Source organism: Bombus huntii, chromosome 16 (genome assembly GCF_024542735.1).
Source record: "Bombus huntii isolate Logan2020A chromosome 16, iyBomHunt1.1, whole genome shotgun sequence".
Taxonomy (NCBI): domain Eukaryota; kingdom Metazoa; phylum Arthropoda; class Insecta; order Hymenoptera; family Apidae; genus Bombus; species Bombus huntii.
In genome coordinates, this window is record NC_066253.1 from 199,096 (window position 1) to 224,864 (window position 25,769).

Consider the following 25,769-nt stretch of genomic DNA (forward strand, 5'->3'; position numbering starts at 1 on the left):
CCACCCTCCGCCGCCGCCACCACCTCCTGCGCGTCACCACCGCCGCCACCCTCGGACACCAACACCCCGACGACGTCGTCTTCGTCTTCTTCGTCACGTTTACTCTCCCTCTCTCACTCACTCACTTGCTCACTCTCTTTCTTTCTCTCTCTCTCTCTCTCTCTCTCTCTCTCTCTCTCTCTCTCTATCTATCTATCTATCTATCTATCTATCTATGTATCTATCTATCTATCTATCTATCTATCTATCTATCTATCTCGCCTCTTCCACACTAGCTGATGCTCCGCGACGCTCGCCGCCTCCTGCTGACGGAGCCCGCCACCCTGGGACGAGGTTACGCTCTCGCGAGATCTAGCTCTGTAACAACGAGAATTCAAAGTTTCATTTATATTTTTGTACTCTGTGTTATATTAAATTGTAAAAGAGAAAAGTTAAAGTACGATGTAATAGCGTTTGCTGGTGATACAAGTTTGTTAGCTTGGAAAATATCAATTTTTGTGTAGAAGACAGTTTAATCCTCTCGCGAGCACTAGCTTTCTAACAATGGAAATTTGCAGTTTTATTTATATATATATTCTTTTTCACTTCAGTTTATTTCTCTTCTCTAAATAGGAAAATTGAACTATAGTACGATAGTCAGTGTTCGATTACACCGTGTTTACCGTAAGATTTATCTTAAAGAATAAGAAAATTTTCTTCTATTGCGATTAAACTTATATTTATAATCGTACATGCACATATAAAGGAATGAATCAAGTTTTCGTGGACATTTAATTTTCCCATTTTGTTTGCTTCGGCTTACTACCATGTATCTCTTGTTATCAAACGAGGAAGCTTCTGGTTCGCGACTCTACACTCCACTAATAAAACAGTTACGCTTGATACCACGTATTTTTAAGAGCATTGAAAGCGCAGATAACCCTCTATTATTGTAGCTTTATATTTTTTGCTCGTATGAATATCTTGCTATTTGCTAAAAATTTGCTAAAATTTCGATAGACAAAATGTAAATGATGCAAAAATGCAAAAATGTAAATGGTATGCAAAATTATGTTAATATATACGAAATAACGCATTATATAAAGTAATGCGAATATTTATTTGCATTCTATCTCCTTTATTATAATCTTGTATGATCTTGATTTTTATTATAATCGGTTGTTGTTCGTAATGGTAAAAATCTGAATTTGCATAAACCAGTACGTAAACAGCTACTGTTTCATATTATTCCTCACGTGTGTCCTATTTTGTCATATAACTTATCTACGTATGAATCGATCGAATCGATCAAAATATCTTCCGCATACTTTTTGCATTGTAAATATTTTGTCAAATTTTCATTCGTAATAGCATCTGACGAAACAAATCGTCGTTTTAAAATCGTCGACAAAGATATATTTCAGAGATACATTCTAGATGAAGCGAACGCTTTGTATGCAGTTATCCGCTACAAATTTGCACAACCGTATGTCATTTTCCTGTTTACCTACCTCGTGCCATAAGCTTGCAAACATAGTGAACCGAAAGTAAGGTTCGTATGTTCGCGAAAATGTCACATAATATATAAAATATTACACGTTGTAATAACGATAACTATTCTTTTTAATTAATACGTTATCAGTTCGCATAGAACCAACTAGAGTTAGGTAACCTTAAGATCGTTTCTTTTTACCCTCGTTACCGTTAAGCTGTTCCGATTCGGACGAAATGATAACTCGACGAAAGAAGTAAACAACAATGTAAGGAAAAGAAGAGATTCAATTTGCGGTTTTTCTCGCTGAAATATTAACAGGATAATGGGAGCTAATGTACCCTGGAAATCGATCGAATCGTTTCGCTGCATCTAACCTATACACGCCAGGTCATACATAGATTTCGGGTCACTACCTTAACTTCCATCTTATCGTGAATCCTTTATGCCTCAGAATGTCATTATAGGTTTATTTTAAGGAATATAGAACCGGGTTCTTCTTGCAGCGGATCTTTTTTCCCTCCAAGAATTTTTATTTAAATCTAAAGTCATAAATTCTATTTTATACCTAACTTGGGATTTCATTTCATAATCGCTTTTCGCGCAACTTTATATTTATTCTTTCGAAAACATAATATCTGAATCGAGATCTCAAAATTGGCTCCAGTTTATTAGATAAAAATGAACGTATATAGCTACTTGTTCAATCTTATTTATTATCAATTACGATTCAATCATATATTTCGTAATTTATAGTATAAATAATTTCTATAGCAAATTCGCGAATTATTATTTCACAGAACCGTTTCTCAAGTATAAAAGAGCGATCTCTGAATTTGCAAGTTTCCTGTTCTACGAAAGCGTAGAACAGTCAGACAAGCAGACACCTTTGGCGAATAATTTTCGGTTAAAAATTGTTTAATTCACCTCCGACTAATTTAATTAAATAATTAAACGAACGAAACGAATTTCAAGATGAATCGTAATTAAAAAGCTTCGCTGACTATGTTCAAACTGCAATCCCATGAAAAGACCGGGAGAAGACCGGGGGAAAAAGCGACATTCAAATTCAACTTCGGTAAAGTATGTGCGAAAACTAATTACCTTCATATACTCGATGACCATTCGATGAAATTGTATTTTGTTATCAATTAGATTTATTAATTATATCGAGAATTTGAAATTTCTTTTGCTACAAGTTAATTAAAAATGAATCCAACGAAATACTTAAATAGAATTAATATATTCTTTTATTTATTTTATTTTAGCAACGTACTTTAAACTATATTTCGGTATATATGTAGTATCTAGGGAATGAGTCGAAGATATTGTCGTCTGTATCACCTTGCCTGAAATATCCTCGTACTATGGGGTATACTATTGCCTCTTCTTCTATCTCGACCTTAAAACAGAAGATGATATAGAAGAGTAGGAGGGGTAAGTAAAGCTTGGACAGCTCTGTTATATGTAAGGCAAAGGGTGTTAATCGAGCTATTCAAACGATTATTTCTGGCCGGTCAGGGAACGTGTTTCACGCGTTTAACGATAAGGCATTTGCTATCTGGCTACGAGCTTTCGGAGTTGAGAGCCTACTTGGAGACTTTGAAGTTCGAAGAACCGTGATATCTCATTGCAGAAAACGAACCGCAATCGTCACTACGGCCGTTACTTCGGTTTAGTCCCGGAGATATCGAGGTGACGATATATCCATATGGTATAAAGAGTGAAATTCAATGGCGCAGTTGTACGATGCAAGGTTACAGTAGGTATATTTTTCTATGGAATAAAGTTTAATGTTCGATAATAATTAATTACGAACAATAACTCGCTATTACTTGTAGAATTACTTGTATTTTTAGTTTATTAGATGTATTTTACTACGACTATGATATAGTAGTGTTTGCTTGGTAATAAGCAATAAGGTAATAAGATAAGGTTCGAAAGATATTACTTTTCTACGAAATTGAAATACATCTCAAAACGAATATATTATGAATTCGTATCGGCTACAATAATTTCGAATAATTTCGAATAATTTCGAATAATTTCGAATAATTTCGAATAATTTCGAATAATTTCACGAAGAAATATAGAAATAGTATAGAAAATTTGGTAAAAGACATTATGATTACGATATGCGTATTTAGAAAAATTGAAATAGGCAGAAATAGGCAGAAATAGGCTTTAAAACGCATCGTCAGATTTACCAACGCAACAAACAAATTACTCATCGCGCTGAAAAGTTATCGAGCATGCAAACGAACTCTAGGTTGATAACGTCGTTTGCAATTAGCCACGTTAGAACGGCAACACGTATCGACGCGTACCAATGCACCCATTTTTCAGCCAATTATGCCCGGTTATCGCTATTCGATAAAGTTCAAATATTCGACACATAATCGTAAAAATATGCAATTTCGTACGTAGGACGTAACAATAAAGCGAAGCCAAATGTCGATGATGTAAGTTGTCAGATTAATCACTTAACCTGTAACGCGATATAATTAATTATTCAACAGTACATACATACGTACGCGTATGTCATCACGCGTTGTTGAAAATATATTTATTTTCGAGATAATGTGTTCTCGTTATTATTCTTCAGCACATGGTAGTTTATTGTTATAAGATTGAACAATGCTAATTTACTGTTATAAATAAGTAAATTAGAATTGTTCCATACTATTGTATTATTTATATTAAATTTTATTGTTTCTAATATGATTGAAAATTCCAAGCAATTAACATACGTATTGTTATAACGAAGTATAGTAGTCATACAATTAAATAACAATAAAACGACCTGTCGTGTATTATAGAAAATATCAATCCATGTTTTGAACCGTGCTCTAAAAAATCCATATTTTTTTTATATATAAAAAGATTTGAAACTGGACTATTTCTTACCACTTGTTGGTGTTGGCAGAGCCTTTAATACATACGCGAGACATCTGCTGTTTTTTACTCGAAGAGAGATTCTTTAATCGCTCGACGTTCTCGCTAATGTGTTCATTTAAGTAAAGAAATCTCCATTTGTCAACTTTAACTTACTGTTTCTTTTACTTGTCTTAAATTCGATTCCATTTTTTATATTATTATATTAGTAATTATACATTATTTATATATATATATATATTTATATACATAATTACTATACACATTATGTAATCTAATATTATTGATAATACTCTTCCACTATTCTTACAATTCGAGGATTTAGAAAAAGCTAGTAACTGTATAGACTAAGATTACTAACAATATTCTTTCACTCATAATTTAATGATTTATAAACGAAACTAGTATGTATTGAAAGAAAAAAAAAAAAAGATTCGATTCGCGTGTCGAAGAGGGGTGGGGCGCGTAATCGAGCCGTAACTCATTCAGAATCACAGTATCAATAATAAATCGTGGACGTCTTTCGGTTCGTAGTTGGCGCTGCCGGCGATATTTTCTTTCGAGCCATCAAAGAAAACGCGTCTTTCGCCTGACGATCCGTCACATAAAAGCATCTTTTCGGAAGTTTCGAAAAGGGGACGAGGCCTCGGCTTGAAGGCAAACGTTTAAACGTTTAAACGTTGTAACATCGGTAATGTCGCGTTTCACCATCCTTCTCTATTTCTTTCTCCCCCTGCCTCCCAAACCGCTTTTTCAGTCTCTAACCTCTGTGGCGCATGCTTTCCAGAATTTCAACTCAAGGATTTCGTTTTCAAGGAAGAACTACTTCTCTCTCGTGGACGAAAGCGAAAAAATGTTCGATCCAAATGCAGGTTTCCTTTTCAGACACTCTACATGTTCCCCATTACTTTTAACATGTTCATTGCTACACAAATTTTCTATATTTTGCCCTGGACATTTGCCCAATTTACCCAATTGAAATATGCTATACCATACCAATTATTTTTTACAAAATATCATGCGATATTTACGCGCTTTTATTTGTTGACGATGTTATCTAATGCCATTCGCATTTATAATTTATATTATAAAATTTGTTAATCCATGAAATTTACTTTATTTTAATTATTCTAAGAACCGGGCCGGACCGGGTGATGCGTGTCACCGATGATCACCATGGACAGCCAACGTGTTAACAACTTTGGATGGCTTTCATCAGATACATTCACGTACAGTCGTCATGATGCACTTCGTGCACCATTTCTAATCGATAAAATAAATCAATTTTTTTCTTTGAAGATTTTAAGAAAAATGCAGAGTATGTTCCGTACTTCCAAAAAATCCATGTTTATTTATTTTCGCGAAACAGATAAGATAAAATAAGAAGAAAGTTTTGCAATTTTGTTGAAATAGCCAGCATAAGATATAAGCAGCTATGCTACGTTATTATATCTTTTCAAGGAAAAAAGTTCCTCACTGCGCAAAAAACAAAACTTTGCAACAAGTAGAAAAGAAAAGTACTCGACGTTTCAGGAACACCTTATATATATATATATATATATATATATATATATATATATATATATATATATATATATATATATATATATATATATATATATATATATATATATATATATATATATAGACATGTATTCCATAAGATATTTTTAATATGTACGCTGTTATTTGCTTCTAAGGAAAGATAAAACGTTTTATATTTTAAGACAGAAGGTATAAACTTACGTAAAATAAGAAAGAAAAGAATTCGAGTTTCGCACTCAACATTTTATACCTGTTACAAGACAAGCATACCTATATAATATATTAAAATTATATTTTTGTAAAAAATATTACACATTTATAGAGAAAAGAAAATTTTATGGCGAAATATAGTAAAATTTCTGTTATTCCTTTCATTTATTAAAACATCTTGTATACCGCTTACCGCTGTAATATTTTGGAGAACTATAGATAACACAAGAGCCATAAAACGTCTATGAACGCTACTCAAATCTTTACTTCATATTGAAAATAATATTTTATCTTTTAGTTCGTGAAAAATTGGTTTCGCTTGGAAATAATGGAGAGCGAATAATGACAGGAAACGCTCTAAATATATAAACTTACGTTCATATTTTTATTAACTATCTTTCATTTCCACTGTGTTCTACCCATTTTTAAAGATTTACCATTCGATTCTAACCACAAGATTCATCTTAAGACAATCGTTACTTCTTTAAAAGCAAATAGAAAGGAAACTCGATCCAAAATGAAGAAATAAATTAACAAAAATATAATATCTTTATTTCATATACGTATAAATATGTATAATATTTTATAATAGAGTAGAATTCGATATTAACTAAAACCGCTATTGTTCGATATTAACTAAAAACCATTTTATATCGAAAATGTTTGAAAATCGGGTGGACGAATAAGCTGATATACCAACCGTATAAGAAAAACGAGACACTGAAGTAAAAAATACTTGAAACTTTCTACACTTTAAAAGCTGAATTACGCTTTAACAGCACATCGAACATTGAAAAATACTGTCCCATTCGACATAATAGTGAAATCACGGTACTGATACGTTCCAGCACTTAGAGACATCGTTTCGTAATAAAATCGTATCCTATTCAGAAACAGATCGACACGTAACATCTATGCAACGTCAATTATATTTACTGAACGAGGCGTAATAGTCAAATCATAATATTGATGTATCACTTCGCAACACCGTTTTCTATAAAATCGTGTCCCAATATAGAAACATATCGAATCATAACCTATCTATAACCTATGTCAACTTTCGAATTAAAAAAGAAATTCACGATTATTCTAGAAAATCGCAGTTATCTAAACATTGAATTTGATATTATGTGCATTTTGTAAATTTGTTTAATAATCGGTTAATTAGATTGAAATAATTTGTTGAAGTTTATAGTCATAGTGAGGTTAGGATGGTACAAGAAGTGTTGTATAAAGAATAGTACAATTTGCATAGAATACAGAAACATTATATTATATGTAAAATTATTCAAACTAAAATACTCGTTATACACAGTGTCTCGGTAATTGTGGTATAGTAAGAAGGAGATTCTATGTGGAAAAATAAGTCGAAAATATAGAACAAAATATTTCTACGCTTCGTTTTTCGAGAAGATCAAGGGTAAAGAAAAGCTTGTGAATACACGTAAATTAGGATATTTGCTATTAAACAATCCGTAGAAGGTTATTTTGCATGCAAAAATAAATCGAAAATAAAGAATAAAATTTATTAACATAGTTTTGTTTCCAAGAAAATCGAATTGAAAAGTTTGTCAAGTATACATATATTTGATTCACACTCACACCTAAAAAATCAGTAGGTGGTTATTTTACACCCAAAAATAAATCGAGAATGAAGAATATAATTCTGTAAAATAAAACTCCGGCTTCAACAAAAAATCAATTTCGCGTATGTTCGATATATTTTCAAACTTGATCATCTCGTCTTAGAAAATTTTGTTCTTTATTACTGATTTATTTTTCTACGGGGAATCACACCCTGTTCACTAGTACTGCACGTTATCGGACACCCTATATATTTTTTCATATATACACTACCGGTCGAAAGCCTGAAATCATTCTCTCAGTCATCATCAGTCGTATCAAATTTTCAGGTAATCTCGTCATTAATTCAAAATCAGTCGAAATTTTCTTTATGCCGATAGATATTTTTCTAAAAGCTTTCCTAGCAAAAAAATTTAGCATTCTTAACCACTAGATTCCATGGAGCACGTAGTGATTTCAAGCTTTCATTCTGATTTCTTTGCTTCAATTCTAATACTATGTGAGCCGTTCAGACGCCAAACTGATCAACTCCATAAATTAGAAAATATACAAGATCATACATGTCACTTTCTTATAATAAACCAACTTATGGAGGTATAGTCGCTATTAGTTACCCACGATATTCTATGTAAACCCTATATAAAGACCATTTTCATTAAAACAAAGTGTTACAAAATTTCTCTACAAAGTCAATGTATTCTATGACAAAATAGTATTTCCTTTTTTTGCGCGTTAGGAAATAAATATCTTACTGTTATACTACTGTTATATATGCTCTATCTAACTCGAAATTTATATATATTTTACTTAATGTTAAACAAAAGAGATGCCCCCTATATAATATATAAAGATGTTCTTATGCGTGTCTACGACTCGGTTATTCTTAAAAATTGACTATTAATCCCATACCTATATTCATGTAAATAGTGTATACGCTTCTTTCAAATAAAAATGGTCACTTCATGGTGACTGTAATTCATTTATTCTTATGAACTGTGGCGATTAAATCCCATATCTGTGCAATAAAACGGAACAATCCGCAGAAAGAATGAAATCGATCAATTTGGTTTCTGAGAGATCAAGATTAACAATAAAATATCACTTTTCGCGAACAGACCTCGAAATGCTATTGTAAAGCGTCGAAAGCAAGCGTGACGGTGAATCAGCTCGCGAAAAGAAGGGCGTAAAGCTGAGACTCACTGGTGAAGCCACCCCGCGTCGTCCGCTAGGTACCAGGGTAGCTCTCCGTATCTCCGGTCGCGTACATAGACACCTCTTCCCCGTGGATACTTCCGAAACCCTTTTTACACACCTCTCCAATGTATATCTCACTTGTCTCACTATGCGTGTATCTCTATCTATGTACGCCCGTATCACCTCTCGAATCGATACGACCGGCTCCGTTCGAAGAACCGAAACAGTCGAACGTAATAAAATGTTCAAACCGACGAGAACGATCGAGTACGAACAACTATATAGAATCCACGGATTAATTGAGCGATTCGAAGGAAACAGAAATATCCTGGTACGGATACGATCTCGTGTCTTCGAGGACGATACAAGCCGCGCCGCGTTGGAACGATCACTGGTTGATCCGCGTCGCTGGAACTATAGTACTAACAGGAATAATACGATCCTCGAGTTTCCAACTACTACTACAGGGTATATACGAGCGAAGGAAGGATATCTCGAATCGGAGATAGAACACTATATTAACTAAGCTCTCACGTTTGGCTCTCTCTTTCTCTCTCTTTCTCTCTTTCTCGCTCGCTTTTTATATATGCGTTGAAGGATCACGCGTCTATTTCGAAGTTTAGTTCAGAACACAGCCCCTAAAGACACGAGGAGTGTCTTTTTTCTTTTTCGAAAGGTTGATGGAGAGAAACGAGAGAGACCCGAGCGAACGAGCAACTCCGAAGCGTTCGAGGTGCTGGACGCGACCCTGGTGGGCTCCAGTACACGACTGAAGCGCCCTCTCGCCCCGCCCAGAGGCGCAGCGGCGCTTACGGCCGCGAGGTTCGACGGGACGTCGATCGATCCACCGACTGGCCCCACCACCCGTGCCTATGGGATGGCGAGGAGAAATCACACAACACGCATGCGCGGGATTTTCATCGAGATTCGAGGCGAGAATCGACTGATGCCCCGCGGGATCGAAAACGCGCTCGACCGTTTGAAATTTTCCCTACCACGATTCCCTACCACTATGCAAGGGACATTTTCAGGTTTTAATTTTTATGCGATTATACGAAATTTAAGATATACATAAAATATCCAGAGTAACGTATTCGTAATTTTTAATAGATAAAGCCAATTTTGTACGACAACATAGATTCTATTTCTCTACTTACGTTTATAAAACTATAAATTTGCACAAAAATTTGCGAGATATATATATAATACCTCAACGACGAGAACCAAGAATAAAGTTTCAATAGTAAATATGACCATGTTGAAAAGGAATTAATGATGAACGTTTGACACTCGTCAAAAAGATCCCTGGCATCCAGGAGACGAAAATATGATGACTTTTAACCATCTGACACGACCTATTAGCTTTTTGCTAATTTATTAGCATTTCCAGATTTAAAAGCGTTAAAAACGTTAAAAGCGTTGATTTTGTTATTTGCATATTTTATGAAACATTTGGTCGTGATAAAATAAATTTAAGGAGCAATTCATATTTCAGGTTCTATGAATTCTTTAGATGTTATGCTCTTTTCCATATAACTTATAAGTATAACAGTATTATGTATTATTGAATGTATACATCTATTGGGCGACATTTATTGTAATGAATTCAACTTTTTAAATGTAATTTACATACTTTAATTTTTATATATATGTTGGTAAAGTTAAAAGAAGATGATCAACATGTGGTAACTTAACAAAACCGATAATATCAATTATGGATAATATAGAGATCATCAATAACTTTAAATATATAAAATAAATTATTTAATTATGTAATAATGGAAAAGATTGAGAAACCAATGACGATGCTAATGAACCTATTTAGACAAAAATTAAATATTGAAAATACCATTCCGTACATCTCTTTAGTCTACGAATAAAGAAATTTTATCAATACCGAAGAGCAGAAGTACAAATTATACTCACTCTCTCTCTCTCCCTCCCTCCCTCCCCCCCTCTCTCTCTCTCTCTCTCTCTCTCTCTCTCTCTCTCTCTCTCTCTCTCTCTTAGGATTAATGTTACAGGAACATGTGACAGATACCTGAAGAACGTCAAACTGAATCAAGATGACGCCAACGTCAATAATTTATTCTTAACGAAATAAAGAAAATCCTACCAACATTAACTAATCATTAATAAAACATACTATTGTAAAAAAATAAAATAATAAAATCACTTCTTATATAAATTAATATAATCCACAAATTTCGTAACTTATACATTACTTACTAGAAAAATATGAAAAATACCTCTTGTAATCCTCTTTAAGAAAAGTGAACGTAGAGAAAAAGTTTGCAGGGTTTTTGTTGCAGTGAATGACAGAAACAGAATTCAACGAACAATGTCTCCAAATCATACTGTATTATTCGCAAGATACTCATGGCTCTCTACCTATAGTACAGAAAACGTTTAACACTAAAAGTCGTCAAATTGTATTTTTTTCCTCTTCCATCGGTCATACGGAATCAACGAATTCGCTCGAAGCATTCGCTCTTTCTCTCTTATTTGTTTTAACTAATCTCAGCCTCTCTTTCGCACGCACTCGAATCCACTCGTCCTTACGAATTCAAATTTCAAACAGTTGCTATGCTTGCGTATATGTATCTAGAACGACACGAATACAGAGATACATACAGAGATATGTATGTGTGCCCTATACATATACACACACATACAAAATGAATTAATAAACATTTTTTCCTTGAAATCTCACACGTACACTATTAGTTCATACGATATTAATTCTTTCGTTTTTTTTTTTCTTCTTTTTGTTTCATTTACACACATATACATGTTTATATACCTTTTGCATGTACGAATACATACACATGTATATATACGTATCGCGTATTATATAATATAATATACTATGTCGCATATAAAAAACAATTACTTATCGTAGAATACAAGATTGTTTCATACATACATATAAATACATATGTGTGTGTGTGTGTGTGTGTGTGTGCGCGCGCGTGTATGTATGTATGTGTGTATATATATATATATGTATGTATGTATGCTCCTTCTTTTTGTTTTTTAATTAATTGAGTAATTCTTTTGCAACTTCGTCATCGTCATTATTATTGTTGTTACTTATACAGTTGTGTATTCAGTTTTCGTCGCAACCTTCTTACTTCGCCTCCTATTACTTTTTTGTTATAAACTGTTACAATCGTTCCCTCGTTCCATGGCCGAAAATCTTCTTTACATTCGCATAATTGTTATCTTTTTAATTATTTCTTTACCTTCTTCCGCAACTATAAAGAAATTCTGATTTCGATGAGACGATTAGTTTTGGTTAGAAAAATTCAAACTAACAAATTCTATACAATTTTTAATATAAAATCTCATTTCTATAATTATACTAATCAATTTACTAATTGATTTAATAAAACTTATACAATCGAGAGGATCGCTATTTTAATTTACTAAACTTCAACGTTAATGCTAAGTATAAAAATTTTCAATTTTCCACCCGCTTAATTTAAAACCACAGGTTGTGTCTAATCGAAACTTTCGAATTTTTTTACAAACATTTATAAGTAGTTAATTAAAATTTACAGAAAGAAATATTTTAAATAAATGAATCATTAGAGAGAAAAAGATAGAAATATAAAACACCGCATATTTTACAACGTTCTGTTTAATTATATAACTTTTATTAATTTTCACTATATAACTCCAATAATCTTCGACCACTTACAATCATTCAGGTTCGTATAATTTCCCATTTGTTTTTTTAGTTAATTTCGTCGCTCAAGTTCGACACACTCTTTGTCATTTTTTTTGTCTATTTCTTTCTTTGGTTTCCTTTTTTACAAATTTTCTCTCGTAATCACACAATGTATTCCTTAATTACAACGTAGGGCGAATAAAATTGAAACGAAGATACTTAACGGTCATTAAATCGATTTTCTAACATTAGACAATAATAAAAATTTACAAGACGACCTACAAAAAGAAAGAAAAAAAAAAAAAAGGGAGAAACTAATACCAAAAAATAGAGGAAAGAAAATAGTTAAAAGTCAAGGATTATTGCTTTATCCTTCCTTTAATTCCGTCGTTTGCTGTGAAAATCAGGTGGAAATAGAACGATCGTCGAACAGAGAACGCGATTCTCACGTTACTTCTAACCTTAATTTACGATAATTATAAGAGGAGAATATTCCTATTTATTTATATATTATCCTTTTGAGTTTTATGTTTTCCTTCTTTTTTGTTTCACTAAGAGCTAACAATTGATACAAAAATCGACTCGTTGACCATACGATTAGAAAGGCTATCAAAATAATCGACGAGGGATTAATTAATCGTAGTTGTATCGACGAGACTCTTTTCTCGTTCATTTTCTCAATAAAAGGGCGATGCTGACTGGTTGTCAGCTATCATGCGACGAATCATGTGTCAGAGATTTTAATCGCAAAAAGAAGCAAACGTAAAAAAAGTTAACAGAATATACAAGCAGGCAGTGCACTAAAAAATTGAATAAAATAAAATTCGTTTAAAAGTGCTACAATAATTCTGAACATTGAATGGAACAAAAATTTCAGTCGCTACTTTTAGCCAAACATCTATAATTGACAAGATCGAAACAGCAGAGAATGAGCTGCGAATTTCGTGAAATATGAATTGAAATTTTATCACGTAAAATAGGAGCAACGAATGTGAGGTTAAAGAAGAAACTTAGAGGAAAATATTAATTGAAAGGAAGGCCAGATGAATGATGTTAGAAACCCACCTGAAGAGAGTTATTCATCGTCTGTTGATGATAAATTACACGAAAATACGAAAGCACGTCCCATTGCGGAAAACGACTCGATCTATTATGGGAACGAGGGAACAATCTCAAGATGATGGTAAGTTACAGGGCTAGAAAGAGGAAACGAGAAAAGGGTCGTCTTGGCAGGTGTTTACACGTCATCCTCCGCCTCAAGCTTGTTCACCGTCTTCGATCATCAATCTCTTCCATGTCGAAAATCACTTTATTATAGTGAAAACGAACTCATTTCCAGCCTCAATACCGTATTTATGTTCCCTCATGTTTCTTACATCACCAGCGCCATCTACGTCCTCGGAACTTCGTTTGCCTTAAGTTTGACTGTTAATTCTAACTATTTCCTCTCTACACGTCCGTTCGTGGTCGTTAAGATCGTTTCCCTTCTTCTTCTCCTTTTTCTTCTTCTTTTTCGTGCTTCATTTCGTTAAAGCAGTTTTCTTGTTTGGACTCTGGAAAACTTCAATCAGTGTTCATCGTTCTTCGAATAACGATCATTTAGCAATCATCTTCGTTCTCATCCACGTTGCCATGTAACATTGTTTACTTTTGGTGGGTCTCGAGCGTGTATATTATGTTAGACGATTGTGTGTCAGGTGTAGCTGTGTGAGATCGAGCCAGAGAGCCAACTGCCGGACTCTAGCTGAAGAGGCACGCGATGTCGCGAAGTTGTTGCTGCAAAAATATTATCTGCTCCACGTTCCGTCTCCATATCCTAGAACAAACAGGATCGCTATATCAGCACACGTTTCTGACACGATTTCCAATTACATTCGATTCTTTCAACATGACTGACTTCTTTTGGACTTTTGTGCCCGTTTTCTTATAATTTGACTAATGATATAGAGAGATGTAAGGAATTTTATGATTTCAGAAATTGATTAGCAAGTCATAACTAGACTGTAGATTTTTACGTGCTTATAATGTGCAAATTTAAAGGAGCAAAAATGCATAGAGCATAGATAATACGCAAAGATATGTAAAATATAAAAAATAGAATTATTTTTTAAATTATTCTTTAACGGATGAAATAATAGTAACAGTTTAACAATGTACTTTCTATATAAATGAAACGATCAAACAGATGACTGACTTTTTTATAATCAGCTTCCAGAATTTTGCATATAAATCATGACACAAGCACAGGAGATGTTTATGAAGGCAGAAGTGAATTTTATGAAAAATATTTTTAAAAATCTTTATGATTAATATAAATATTGACAATAAAGTATTATTGTTATATTAATAATAGTTTAAAGCTTTCATTCATCCTTAAAAATTCTCATCTTCATACATACGTACATTCATATAGGTACTTAATATACTTTATAACATTTAATTTTTCTATATATATTCATGATCATTATAATGAAAGAAAAAAAAAAAAAAAATTCACACAATTTAGAAATATTTGTATTATATAATTAACGATAATAATTGTTCAACTTCTTTTTTGCTGCTAGATATATTTTATTATACAAAAAATTAATTATTCAAAAAATTGAGTCCACTGATGATTATACAGTCGTTGATTTTCAAAATTTCCATTTGTATACTGAATATTTAAAATATATAGGTTTTATTAAAAAATTTTTCGTTTTATTAATACTTATGCTTTTGGTAGATGCGCATGAGCACATTTGATTCAACGCGATTTAAATATTGCGCACCAAAAGTGAAATTCATGGATTTTAATTATATCTCACACGTGTCAAGTTTCACATTATAAAATTGTACAAAGTTTTGTATAGCTTCTGGTCGAAACAATTTACAACAATATATTTACAATAGTATTTTCATTGTTGCATTTTTGTTTCTAATTAAAGCTTGACCAAAGTAAATGTAATTGATGACGTAGATATACAATAACGATTTTGCTTCTTTTATACAGAAATTACTATATCGTTTTTAGGATTACCACAAATCCTGACATAATAAAAAAGCAAAATCAGAGTTTTTAAAAATCTTTTCCAACAAGGATCGTATATTATTTTAATTAATTATTAATTTTTATAAAATAAATTTGTCGAGCTGCGTTTATCTATTTACTTTACATACCATAAGTTCTCATATATGTTCGAAAAAGTCATAATGCCGATAAATAAATGGCTGCTAAAACATTAAAAAATTAATTGAGCTTAAAACTAAATCGCTAATGTATATTTCAAGCTATCTTTTATACAATGAGTATTGTGAAAATTAAAATAAAAAATGATACAATAATATATAATATAATATAATATGATATATAATATAATATAATATAATATAATATAATATAATATAATATAATATAATATAATATGATATAATATAACATAACATAACATAATATAATATAATATAATATAGTATAATATAATATAATGTAATATAAAATTTTGGAAAAATATTCATAACTTTTTCCATGTATACTTAATTAACATTTCAGCTTGACCACAATGAAAAATCAGAAAAGCTATTAAAAACGTATAGTTTCGAAAATATGCGCAAACATAATACTAGAATCTATTCGTTAATATTGAATATTGCAATAACTTTCTTTTCCTAGAATTTGAAAATAGTTTCTCGCAATAAGAACACTTGTTGGTACAATTACATCAAGAAACAAATTCGTAAAGCACTTAACCTCACAAAATTATATGTATTCCATTATTACCGCAGGAACAGAGATACAAAGAATTCGAATTCACAATACCTGTATTATCTTAATCTCTAATTACAGCACCATTTATGAAATCAAGTGAGAAAAACAAGAGAAAATATATATAATTTCGTCTTTCTTAACGCATGAGAAAACAAAACGATTCCTGTATGGATGTTAAAGAGTGATTCAATGAGACGTTGTTGTATTTTAAAACCTCCTATAATTTTAGAAAAATATATAAAGTCCAATATATGTGTATGTACCAGTTACATGAAAATGATGTTAAAGCTAGTTTACAAAAATGATGTCAACTAAAGAGCCATACACTATCCCGTTCTCTTTACAAGATACACGTGTAAATGGTCATAAATTATGTGAATGGTTAAACGAGTCGCTATCTACATCGGAAGTAAAAATGTACAAAGATGCGGAAACATTCCTGTCGAAAGTCCGGGGATAATTGATACATATCAACTTGACAAATCTCGAAAAAGCATCACCCTCGGTAAAAATTGCACGATTTACAATGGTGACTAGCTTTCTGCATATTTAATAATAACAATATCTCAATTACAACAACGTAAATATAACTTTGTTATTGTCGTCCAGAAACTCTTTTACAAAAATCCAAGAAGCGAAACATACTCTCTCATTCGCATAAATTCATCCAATAGAGGACAACGTCGATAATTCATCGTTGTTTTAACCACAGAATCTAAATTATAGTAATAGCTATTCATTGCAAGAAAAAAATAAGGAATTACAGTTCCATTGGGAGAACAAAGAACGAGAACAGATGAAAAGAGCCGATTTCTCGAATGGCGGAGCAGTGAACGAAAATCAAAATGCTTTATTCAATCCACAGAGAACGGACATTTTATTATCAGCAAAAGTGAACAAAATCAATAAAATCGTGATCGTTTGAACGGGCCACGGGATGTATAATCCTCTTCTTATCACAAAGGTAGTGGCTTAATTTAGAAACGTACAACGTAGGACAATCCTTTTCTCTCTCTCTCTCTCTCTCTCTCTCTCTCTTTCTCCCTCTCTCTCGTTCACTTTCTCCTCGTTGATACAGAACTACGACTATAAATCGCGGTTATGTTACAGGGCGATTTCTATAATGTGTGCGATAGTAACGTGTATCAACTATCCCCAGCTTCTTCTAATCGATGCGTAATTTACGTGTAAGAGAGTTACTAACCAAACTCGAGCCGGCAGAAGAAGCAGACGTGGCAGCAGGGGTAGGCACCGTCAATATTGAATGATATTGTCTACGACCGCGAAGCCGCATGCCCCCAGACCAGCGTGTGACATTAGCCGTACCAATTCTCTCGCGTGAGACGCGGCCACTTCCAACGGTGGCCGTCGTGGCAAGTTACTCGACTCTAGAAGTATCAGATGATCGACATTAAATTGTTAGAATGCGAATAAAATACGTGAAACTAAGATACGTGATAAGATACGTTAGAATTATAGACTAAATCAAAAATAAAATTCGGCTATGTTGATTTAAAAAATGTTACTATTAAATGCATGAGATACCGTGAATATACACACAGACTAGAAATATTTTAGCTTCTACCGTAATTAAAAAAAATGATACTTTACATTAGAAATGCTGTTTTATTATTAAATTTGAATATATTACTAGATAATCATTCTAATTAAATAAGCAACTTAACAACCACTTTGTGCAATAGTTAAAAATTGTAATTTTCTTACCAAGTATGGCAGAATTGAGTCTCGCACAGACGGTTTCCCTCTGCTGGGGATCGAGTTGCCAACCAACCGGCGAGTTCCATGGATTTGCATAGGCTAGAAGACTGAACGCATCTTGAAGCATCTTTTTATTGCTTTCGTTTTTTCCGTGCTGTTGTCGCAAATGTATCGATTGGGAATATAACTGCCTTCCGAATTCTAACATCTTTTCGATTGCCTGTTTATCCCCGCCACAAAGCTGTTTCTTGTTATTCTTATTCGATGTATTTTCCATATTGCAATTACCGTTCTGTTGTTGCTGAATTTGATTAACACTATTGGTCTCTGGGAACAAATAAAAATTTATTTGCCATTAGAAGATATCCTAAAATTGAAAATTATTTGTTTTTAAATATTTCACAAATTAGTAAATATTTGTCCAGATGTAACTGGACTGCGATATTTTTTCTTAGGTGATTGATATATAAATTGAATAATTTAATAAACACAAATTTTTAATAATATAGTTCCATTGTCTTCTTTCACTTCAAATTTCTTGTCTTTTCCCTAAGAATGACTTCGACAAACGCAACACGATTAAGAGAATAAAAAGCAACACAATAACATCTCACCCATATCGACGTCTTCCCCGTTCTGACACTTATACCCGTTGGTATTCAAATCACCATTTTGATAGCCGTTTTCGGTATTACTTTTCATGCCGTTTATAACATTCTCTTCCATATCTACATCGTTTTCAATTTGTCCATTAACAAGCTGTTGTTCGGTCGAACCGTTCATGGCATTGTTCATATTCATCTCCTCCACATTGCCATTTGTTGAGGGTTTTGTGTAAGCCTTCGTAGACTGTATAACACTAGTTTGATTGATATTGGAATTCTGTGTGATTTCCGAGTCACTGCCGTTCACCATTTCAACGAACTGCCGACATTTGAGGGCGAAAAGAAGATTCGGATCCCGTTCGAGGAGACCCGGATACAGCCGACTGGTTAATTCTATTGCTTCTCCCATTCTGCCCGCTAATACCAGCTTTAGAATTTCTGAAACAATGCATATTATCTTTTTATATTCCTCCTATAAGAGGAGGAACGAAAAAAAAGAAAGAAAGAAAAAAAGAACAACGGTATTAGCTTCTTACTTTGTCTATTTTTAATGGAATTAAGATCTTCTTCGAAACCCTGACCAGTACTATTGGCAAAGGCTTCGGCAGTGGCACAGTAACCATGATGGACCAAATATGTTGACACCATTCTGAGGAAGAAGTAAACAAAATCTTCTAGAACTTGGTGCATAAATTTTCTGAAATCGTCCTTTTTGTGTCATGAATTACTATACGTCCGTAATATATTTGTCGGGTTTACATTAGAATTAGAGTTAGGGGCGTGAAACGAATCTTCGTTCGGACTACACGATGTCGTTATGCAATAGAGCATACATTGACTAGTGCAAATACGATTATTATAGAATTGGACAAGTAACCGTGGTAATTAGATACTCGAGAAACTAATGACAATGATCTTAGATTCAATAACGAATCCGCGGTCAACGGGATGATGGATGAACATGCTCGCAATATCTAAGTCGAACTCTTTGTTAAAACGTGGAATATCCACCGAGCGTACAGACACAAAGTAACTCGCTAATACGACCTCACGAGAGGATGACTTTGCGTCGCGATGATGCTGCGGAGGAAAACTATGATGGGGTGTGTCTAAGGACACGAGATCATTGCCTCGTTCGGAGGCATCGAGGATAGCCTAATTGGTCAATCTCCATATCGGTGGTTAGAAAAAGATGCTAGCCGCCCTCGAGGGAAAGTTGCTGGTGGGAGACGCCGTTCGTTGAAAAATAGGTCTCTCCTATCTTCCCGTAGTTGGGACAAAGACTGTTTGTCCGTTTGAAGGACTTTAGGCAACTAGATGTTAGTGTTTATAACGGCCCTCGGGCTAGCTGATCACGTACTATGGAGACGCGTCGACATCTGGTAACCATCATACCCGAGGAATAGGATCTGCGTGTGGCGAGCCACGGGACAGAAACCCGAATGTGGAATGTTTACTGTCGCGTGCCGCTACAAATATTTCTTTCAAGGAGAGCTATAGAATTACTCCGTACCTTTGTTAGACAAAGCGTTCATCCCGTGACCGCGGGGATTAGGGGATTATCCCGAAGTTCCAAAGGGGAGGCTTCGATGTCCTTTCATCTCCGACATATTTAAACAAACATTTTATTCTAAATCTTCGACGTACGCGCCAAGTCTACATACTTTTAACATGTACATATTATTATGCGACAGAGTATAAGTATATATGTCTACAAGGTCATTCGACATTAAACTGACGTAGTAGAAAATTACACGAGATGCACTATGCACGCAATTATTAAATTTATTAAATTTTCAATCACGCGCTGTGAGTTCAGTTCATTCGACCAATTTGGAGAACAATGGAAGTTAGTTTGCATATTCATGAAAGTACTGGTCAACTCGGCTATTAATGATCATGTGTAACCAAATAATTAGCTGAATTTTTCGAACAATCGTCAATCCCCGTTTCTTTCATGAAACGCCCAAAACTTGTACCTCGATCATATCGTAATAATATTTACGACAGTAAGGAAAATAAAGAGATCCAACTCACTTGTGGAGGACTGCTTGCCATTGGCCCTGTCCGTGATCTGGTGTGGGATAGTTTATAATTTGCAATCTTGTTTTGACGCGGAGTTCGTTAAGCATGTCATCGATGTCAAATACAAATGGTTCTTGTCCGAAGTTTGCATCGACTACCTCTCCTGGAGTTTGAAGGCCCACCGTTGGATATAAATTTGGCTGTAAAATATACAATGAACAATGATCGACGAATCGTTATTTAGTAAGTAGTGCAATAAATCGTTATTCTTAATTAAAAGTATTAGCTTCGGCTCTTCTGGAGGAAGACAAACGCGGATGAACGTTCACTTTGTTACGAGCCTTTCAATTTGTATGTACTACTAACCGGAAGATCAGTGAAGGCGATACCAAGATGGTGTCCATTCTTCGTATAGAAGGCAGTGTTGTCAACAAGATTTACACCACATCCGATTACATCTCCTGTGGTGAAGGTGGGCCCATAAGGTTGTCCTGTTCCAGAGGAACAAAAACTGTGCCCATCGTCACCATGATACCCGTAGGAGTGCTTGTCCCAACCTGGCAACCTATTCACGTTCACCCCATGGGCAGACAAGCCGATTCCCATGTAACCATCTCTGCCTTTACTAACGATCTTCACCTCAAAATAATAGAGACCACAAGCTGCTGGTATGCAGTGCGTTGTACGTACACTTGCGGCATCCTTGTGAGTTTTTCCATAACCTAAAATGGTGTACATGTATGATATTGTTTATTGATTTCGTGTTTCAATTGCTTCATATATTAGAAGGAATTTTATTAAGAACTTTAGATGGGAAAATAGGTTAGGGAAGTAAAATCGAGGACATGGTAAAACTATTTGAATATTGAATATTAATTCTAAAATCATTACTTTTCTAATAAAATATATATCTTAATAACATCATATTAATTATTTTATATGCAGAGAATTGTAGTAAATGAAAGAACGTTTTTCGAAATAAATATAATCTTGCAATTATATATAATGGATATAGTATATAGGAAATACTTTAGTAAGATAATATAATAATTACGTAAAATAATAAGTTATCTTCTAAAAATTAAATTTATTCTCAGACATTACGAAATAATTGATCCCTTTCGTCTCTCTTTTCGATATAAGTTCAGAGGAAGCGAGCTACAGTGAGGAAAATCACGAGGGTAGGAAATTCGAGAACAGAAGTGATCGGCCGTCACAATCTAATCGCTAATCTTGGATGCACTTGCAATGTAGCGATGCAGTTTGTCGACCTAGTAACCTACAGTTACCCATTTCACATATAATTAAGTACAAAAGAATTATTAACGCGTCTAACAAAACGCTATCGTAGAACCTTGGCTGTGACGCATCATTTTGCGTCAAAATAATCGGACGTTAATTATGTAAACATCGATGTAACAAATTAATTTACAGAACGCACGGTCTGTCACGAATAATAAACAAAGGTACACACTGATTTACTTAATCGATAATGCATACGTTTGTGAATGTTGTGAAGCTACTTGCGGCTATTTGAATATCTCGAATGAAATTGTTGAGTTAACAATTTAATGGTAATTTTAAATAGCCCAATAATAGAATAATAGAATAGAATGAAAATATTACCATAATAATGATTAGTAATTATATCTATTTACAAGGATTTATAAGGATGTAAGTTATGATTTGCTATTGGAACAGGCAAAAATAAGAATTACGAGCGAAATTATTAAAACGGATATTAAAATAACAAAATGAGGAAAACATGTTAAAAAGTTAGAATAAAAAGTTAGAAAGGCAAATACGATATATACCGACGAACGCTTCAACTCCAGAGTATTTTCTCAATATTTATTATTAAACATCGTAACGGCTAACAAGTATTTATTTTCTAAACTACGTCAATGAATACTGTACTTTTTCCTTTGGGATGTTTGATGTTAACGAAAAATGAAGAGGCTCGTAATTAATGAGTTTGGATTAGCACGCTTACGGACGAGAGAGAGCACTAACACAAACGCACGTGTGGCCACGGTCAATTAAATTTGACGATATCCAAATGGCCTTATTAACAAGAATACTGCAACAATTTAATTCGATAGTCATTATTTGATGTTTTGATGCTCGGATTTCGTTAATGGAATAGTTACGAGGATATTATCTCGTGATAATTTCATTCCATCTTATTGTCAATTTGTTCAATTTCATATATAGCCATTTCCAGAGTTACTAGTTTTCTCATAGTGAATGATAATTGTGTCAACGAGAAGATTAATGAATTAAATTGAAGAGCGCGGATTTTTTCAAAATAAGTTTGCAATTAGACTTAATTGTAACAGAGAGGTATGAAGTTCAGTTTCCCGTGTTTAAATTGTCTTCTTGATTTATTCGACGTACATTTAAACAATTCTATGTCTGTCTTACTTCTGCTAATTACTTGGAATCAGTTTTGTATAGAGTATTGTTTTTAACATTGAGCAGAAATTAGAACGATAAATATATAAAAAGAAGCAAAAACCATAAAAATTTTTACAATGCAAAGACAATTTAAGATAGTAAAAATGGAAGATAGAAAAATGGAAGAAAGAAACGGTAACACGGACGAAATGAGAAAATAAGAAGAATGGATAAAGTATAAATTGCATGTTTTTATATTTTTTAATTTTCATTAAAGAATTTGGAAACTGTTTCTATGCAATTTATTAAATATATTAGTTTTTAAAATTTTTATCAATTATGATTAAACAATTGTTGAATAAATGAACGAATAAGACTAATGTTACATTAAAAAATTAGATGATTAGAAAAATATATAAATTAGATAGATTAGAAATTAAACTAGTTTTTAGTCAATTAATTTGGTTTAAATATTATAATATTTAATCTCGAATATTTGAACATTAATCATAAAATATTTGAAATCCTAAATAATAAGATAAAGAAGATATTTTTTCCATCAAATAATTTAAATATTATTATGTAAAAATGGAAATTGTGGAAGAATAAAGTTCTATGGCCAATAGTAACAAAATAACATACACTGTTAAGAATTCATTACACTTCTTTTATTTCCCTTATGGAATAGGATATGTTACAATGCTATTTCCTCGTAGTTGCAAAGACTTACTGTATGAATGATTACTTATTTGATGCAATTAATATTCCGGTGTTAAAGAAACATATAATTTCTGATGTTGTTGTAGTATTACTTTCTCATATTAACGACATACCAAATTACATACGAGTTAAGTACATTTATTCAGCTATTAACAGTACTTTGAACGATTGTATAAATTATAAGTAATTAAAGTTCATAGCCTTAATCGTTTCTACTTTAATTATAACAACACAATAGCTCATTAAAACAAAGATTTAGTATAATCTTGACAGACAATCTCTGTGACAAACAGAAATGGAAAAGAATTAAGGTTGTTATATTTTAATCTTCTTTGAGTATGTCTGTACTTGTTCACAAAGGATTTAAAAGCCACTTTATAATCTACATACAAAGAACGAATATAAAATTGCAAAACAGGGCAAAAATATTAAATAAGAGAATAAATAGTTGAAAAGGATCAAGTGTGAATAATAACCGAACAAATTTCATTTCAATTTGTTATTAAAGTGCAATTCTAAAAATGCAAATAATATATTTTAATTTATGGTATATGCTGCAGAAAATTTCCAAATCTATCATAAATGCAAAACATTTACATTAATTTGTTAATATAGCCAATGAAATCATAATATAAAACATTTTACTGACAGTTTATTTACTAACCGATATGTCTTCTGCGATTGATCTATCTTTCGTACCTTTCAATGTACAGTAATATGTATTCATTTTATGAATCTAAAAGTATTACTCCTAGCATTATCAATAATCACTGAAACAAATAATCACTCGATATTAATTAAATGGAAGTACAACGCAATTCCTAGATTCTTTTCTTACTTAAAGAGAAAAAGATCCTTCTGGCTACTTTTTAACACAATCTTTTTCAAACACAAAATAGTTAATATTTAGACAGCCTCGACCTTAATTTGGAAATCAGGATATAACAACAATAACAATAACACGATTCTTGTCGTTCATCGAAATTTTCATGGATTTATTCAACAACTATATATACATAATAAATACGAATAAATACCAATGGTAGAAAACAGTGAAAAAATTCGTCCACTTCGAAACTGATTGACGACGAGAGGCCAGGGGGGAGCAGGAGCGAAGAAGAGCTCGCGAGCGAGTGCGCGAGAGAGGGTAAATACGTGGAAGCTGTGGGCGAGCAGGAGAGAGAAAAGTAACTGTTCAAACATCGCAGCTGTCATTGCCATTGCGCCTTCTCTACGCAGATTCATTTTTCTCATGAATATCCGGAAAAATCATCGCCAGAACCCCGACACTTTAATCATAAGGGATCTCGATCCACTTGCTATTTAAAATAAATGTTTACACACGATAGAGAAATAATAACCGAGCGATCGAGAGAAAGTCGAATAGAGACCATGACCGATCAGCTGATTCCTTTGTTTAGGTCGCTGACACACGCGAAACGGAGCCCTGCCATTTTCAATCGATATTACAGCTCCGTCAAACGATTCGTCCGTATCAAGCAAGAATTCGAATCCTATTGGCCGGGATCGTTCCTCGATCCTTCGTTTCGGGCAATGTTAAAAATCGTCCGCGAGAATTCTCTGGGTGGCAAAATGAAAAGTCGTTGAGAGATATAGAGGATCGAAATGAGAAACGTACCTTTGTAGTGAACACGAAGATTGTTTTGGGAGAGGCCGATGTAATTGTACTTGTCCTTGGGGCTCCACGAACGTGGCAGCGGTGTTTCCTCTTCGTTTACCATCGGATAAAGCATCTTTAATGGATCAACGGACTGACTTTGCCCGGAATTAGTCTGAGAAGGCTCCATAACACTCGGTTCCTCGCTGGTAGCGGCCATCTTTCTCCTGGGCAGCCCCACTACTTTCGCCAGTGGACTCTGCTTGACTGACTGCGCAACACTCCTGCGCAACTCAACTTTACCTTCGGGTTCATGAAGTCCTCGATATATAGATAATCTACTTCATTGAGGAAATTTTCGATTT

At 33.4% G+C, this 25,769-nt stretch overlaps 1 protein-coding gene across 3 annotated transcripts; it reads right to left on the reverse strand.

Annotated features, from left to right (window-relative positions):
• Positions 1-145: 145 nt before the first annotated feature.
• Positions 146-25,688, reverse strand: LOC126874300 (ran-binding protein 9). Of its 3 annotated transcripts, none has more exons than XM_050636170.1 (9): positions 25,426-25,687; positions 21,036-21,391; positions 20,682-20,869; positions 19,181-19,293; positions 18,654-19,082; positions 18,046-18,366; positions 17,525-17,708; positions 8,906-14,388; positions 146-357 (listed from the first exon to the last, which is right to left on the reverse strand). In XM_050636170.1, the coding sequence occupies exons 1-7, from the start codon at positions 25,622-25,624 to the stop codon at positions 17,575-17,577; spliced, it is 1,740 nt and encodes a 579-aa protein (XP_050492127.1). In that variant the 5' UTR covers positions 25,625-25,687; the 3' UTR covers positions 146-357; positions 8,906-14,388; positions 17,525-17,574. The 3 variants fall into 3 exon arrangements, with proteins under 3 accessions (XP_050492127.1, XP_050492126.1, XP_050492128.1); XM_050636169.1 differs by having other exon boundaries at positions 8,823-14,388; XM_050636171.1 differs by lacking the exons at positions 146-357; positions 8,906-14,388 and adding an exon at positions 14,858-16,537 and having other exon boundaries at positions 25,426-25,688.
• Between the last annotated feature and the right edge of the window lie 81 nt (positions 25,689-25,769).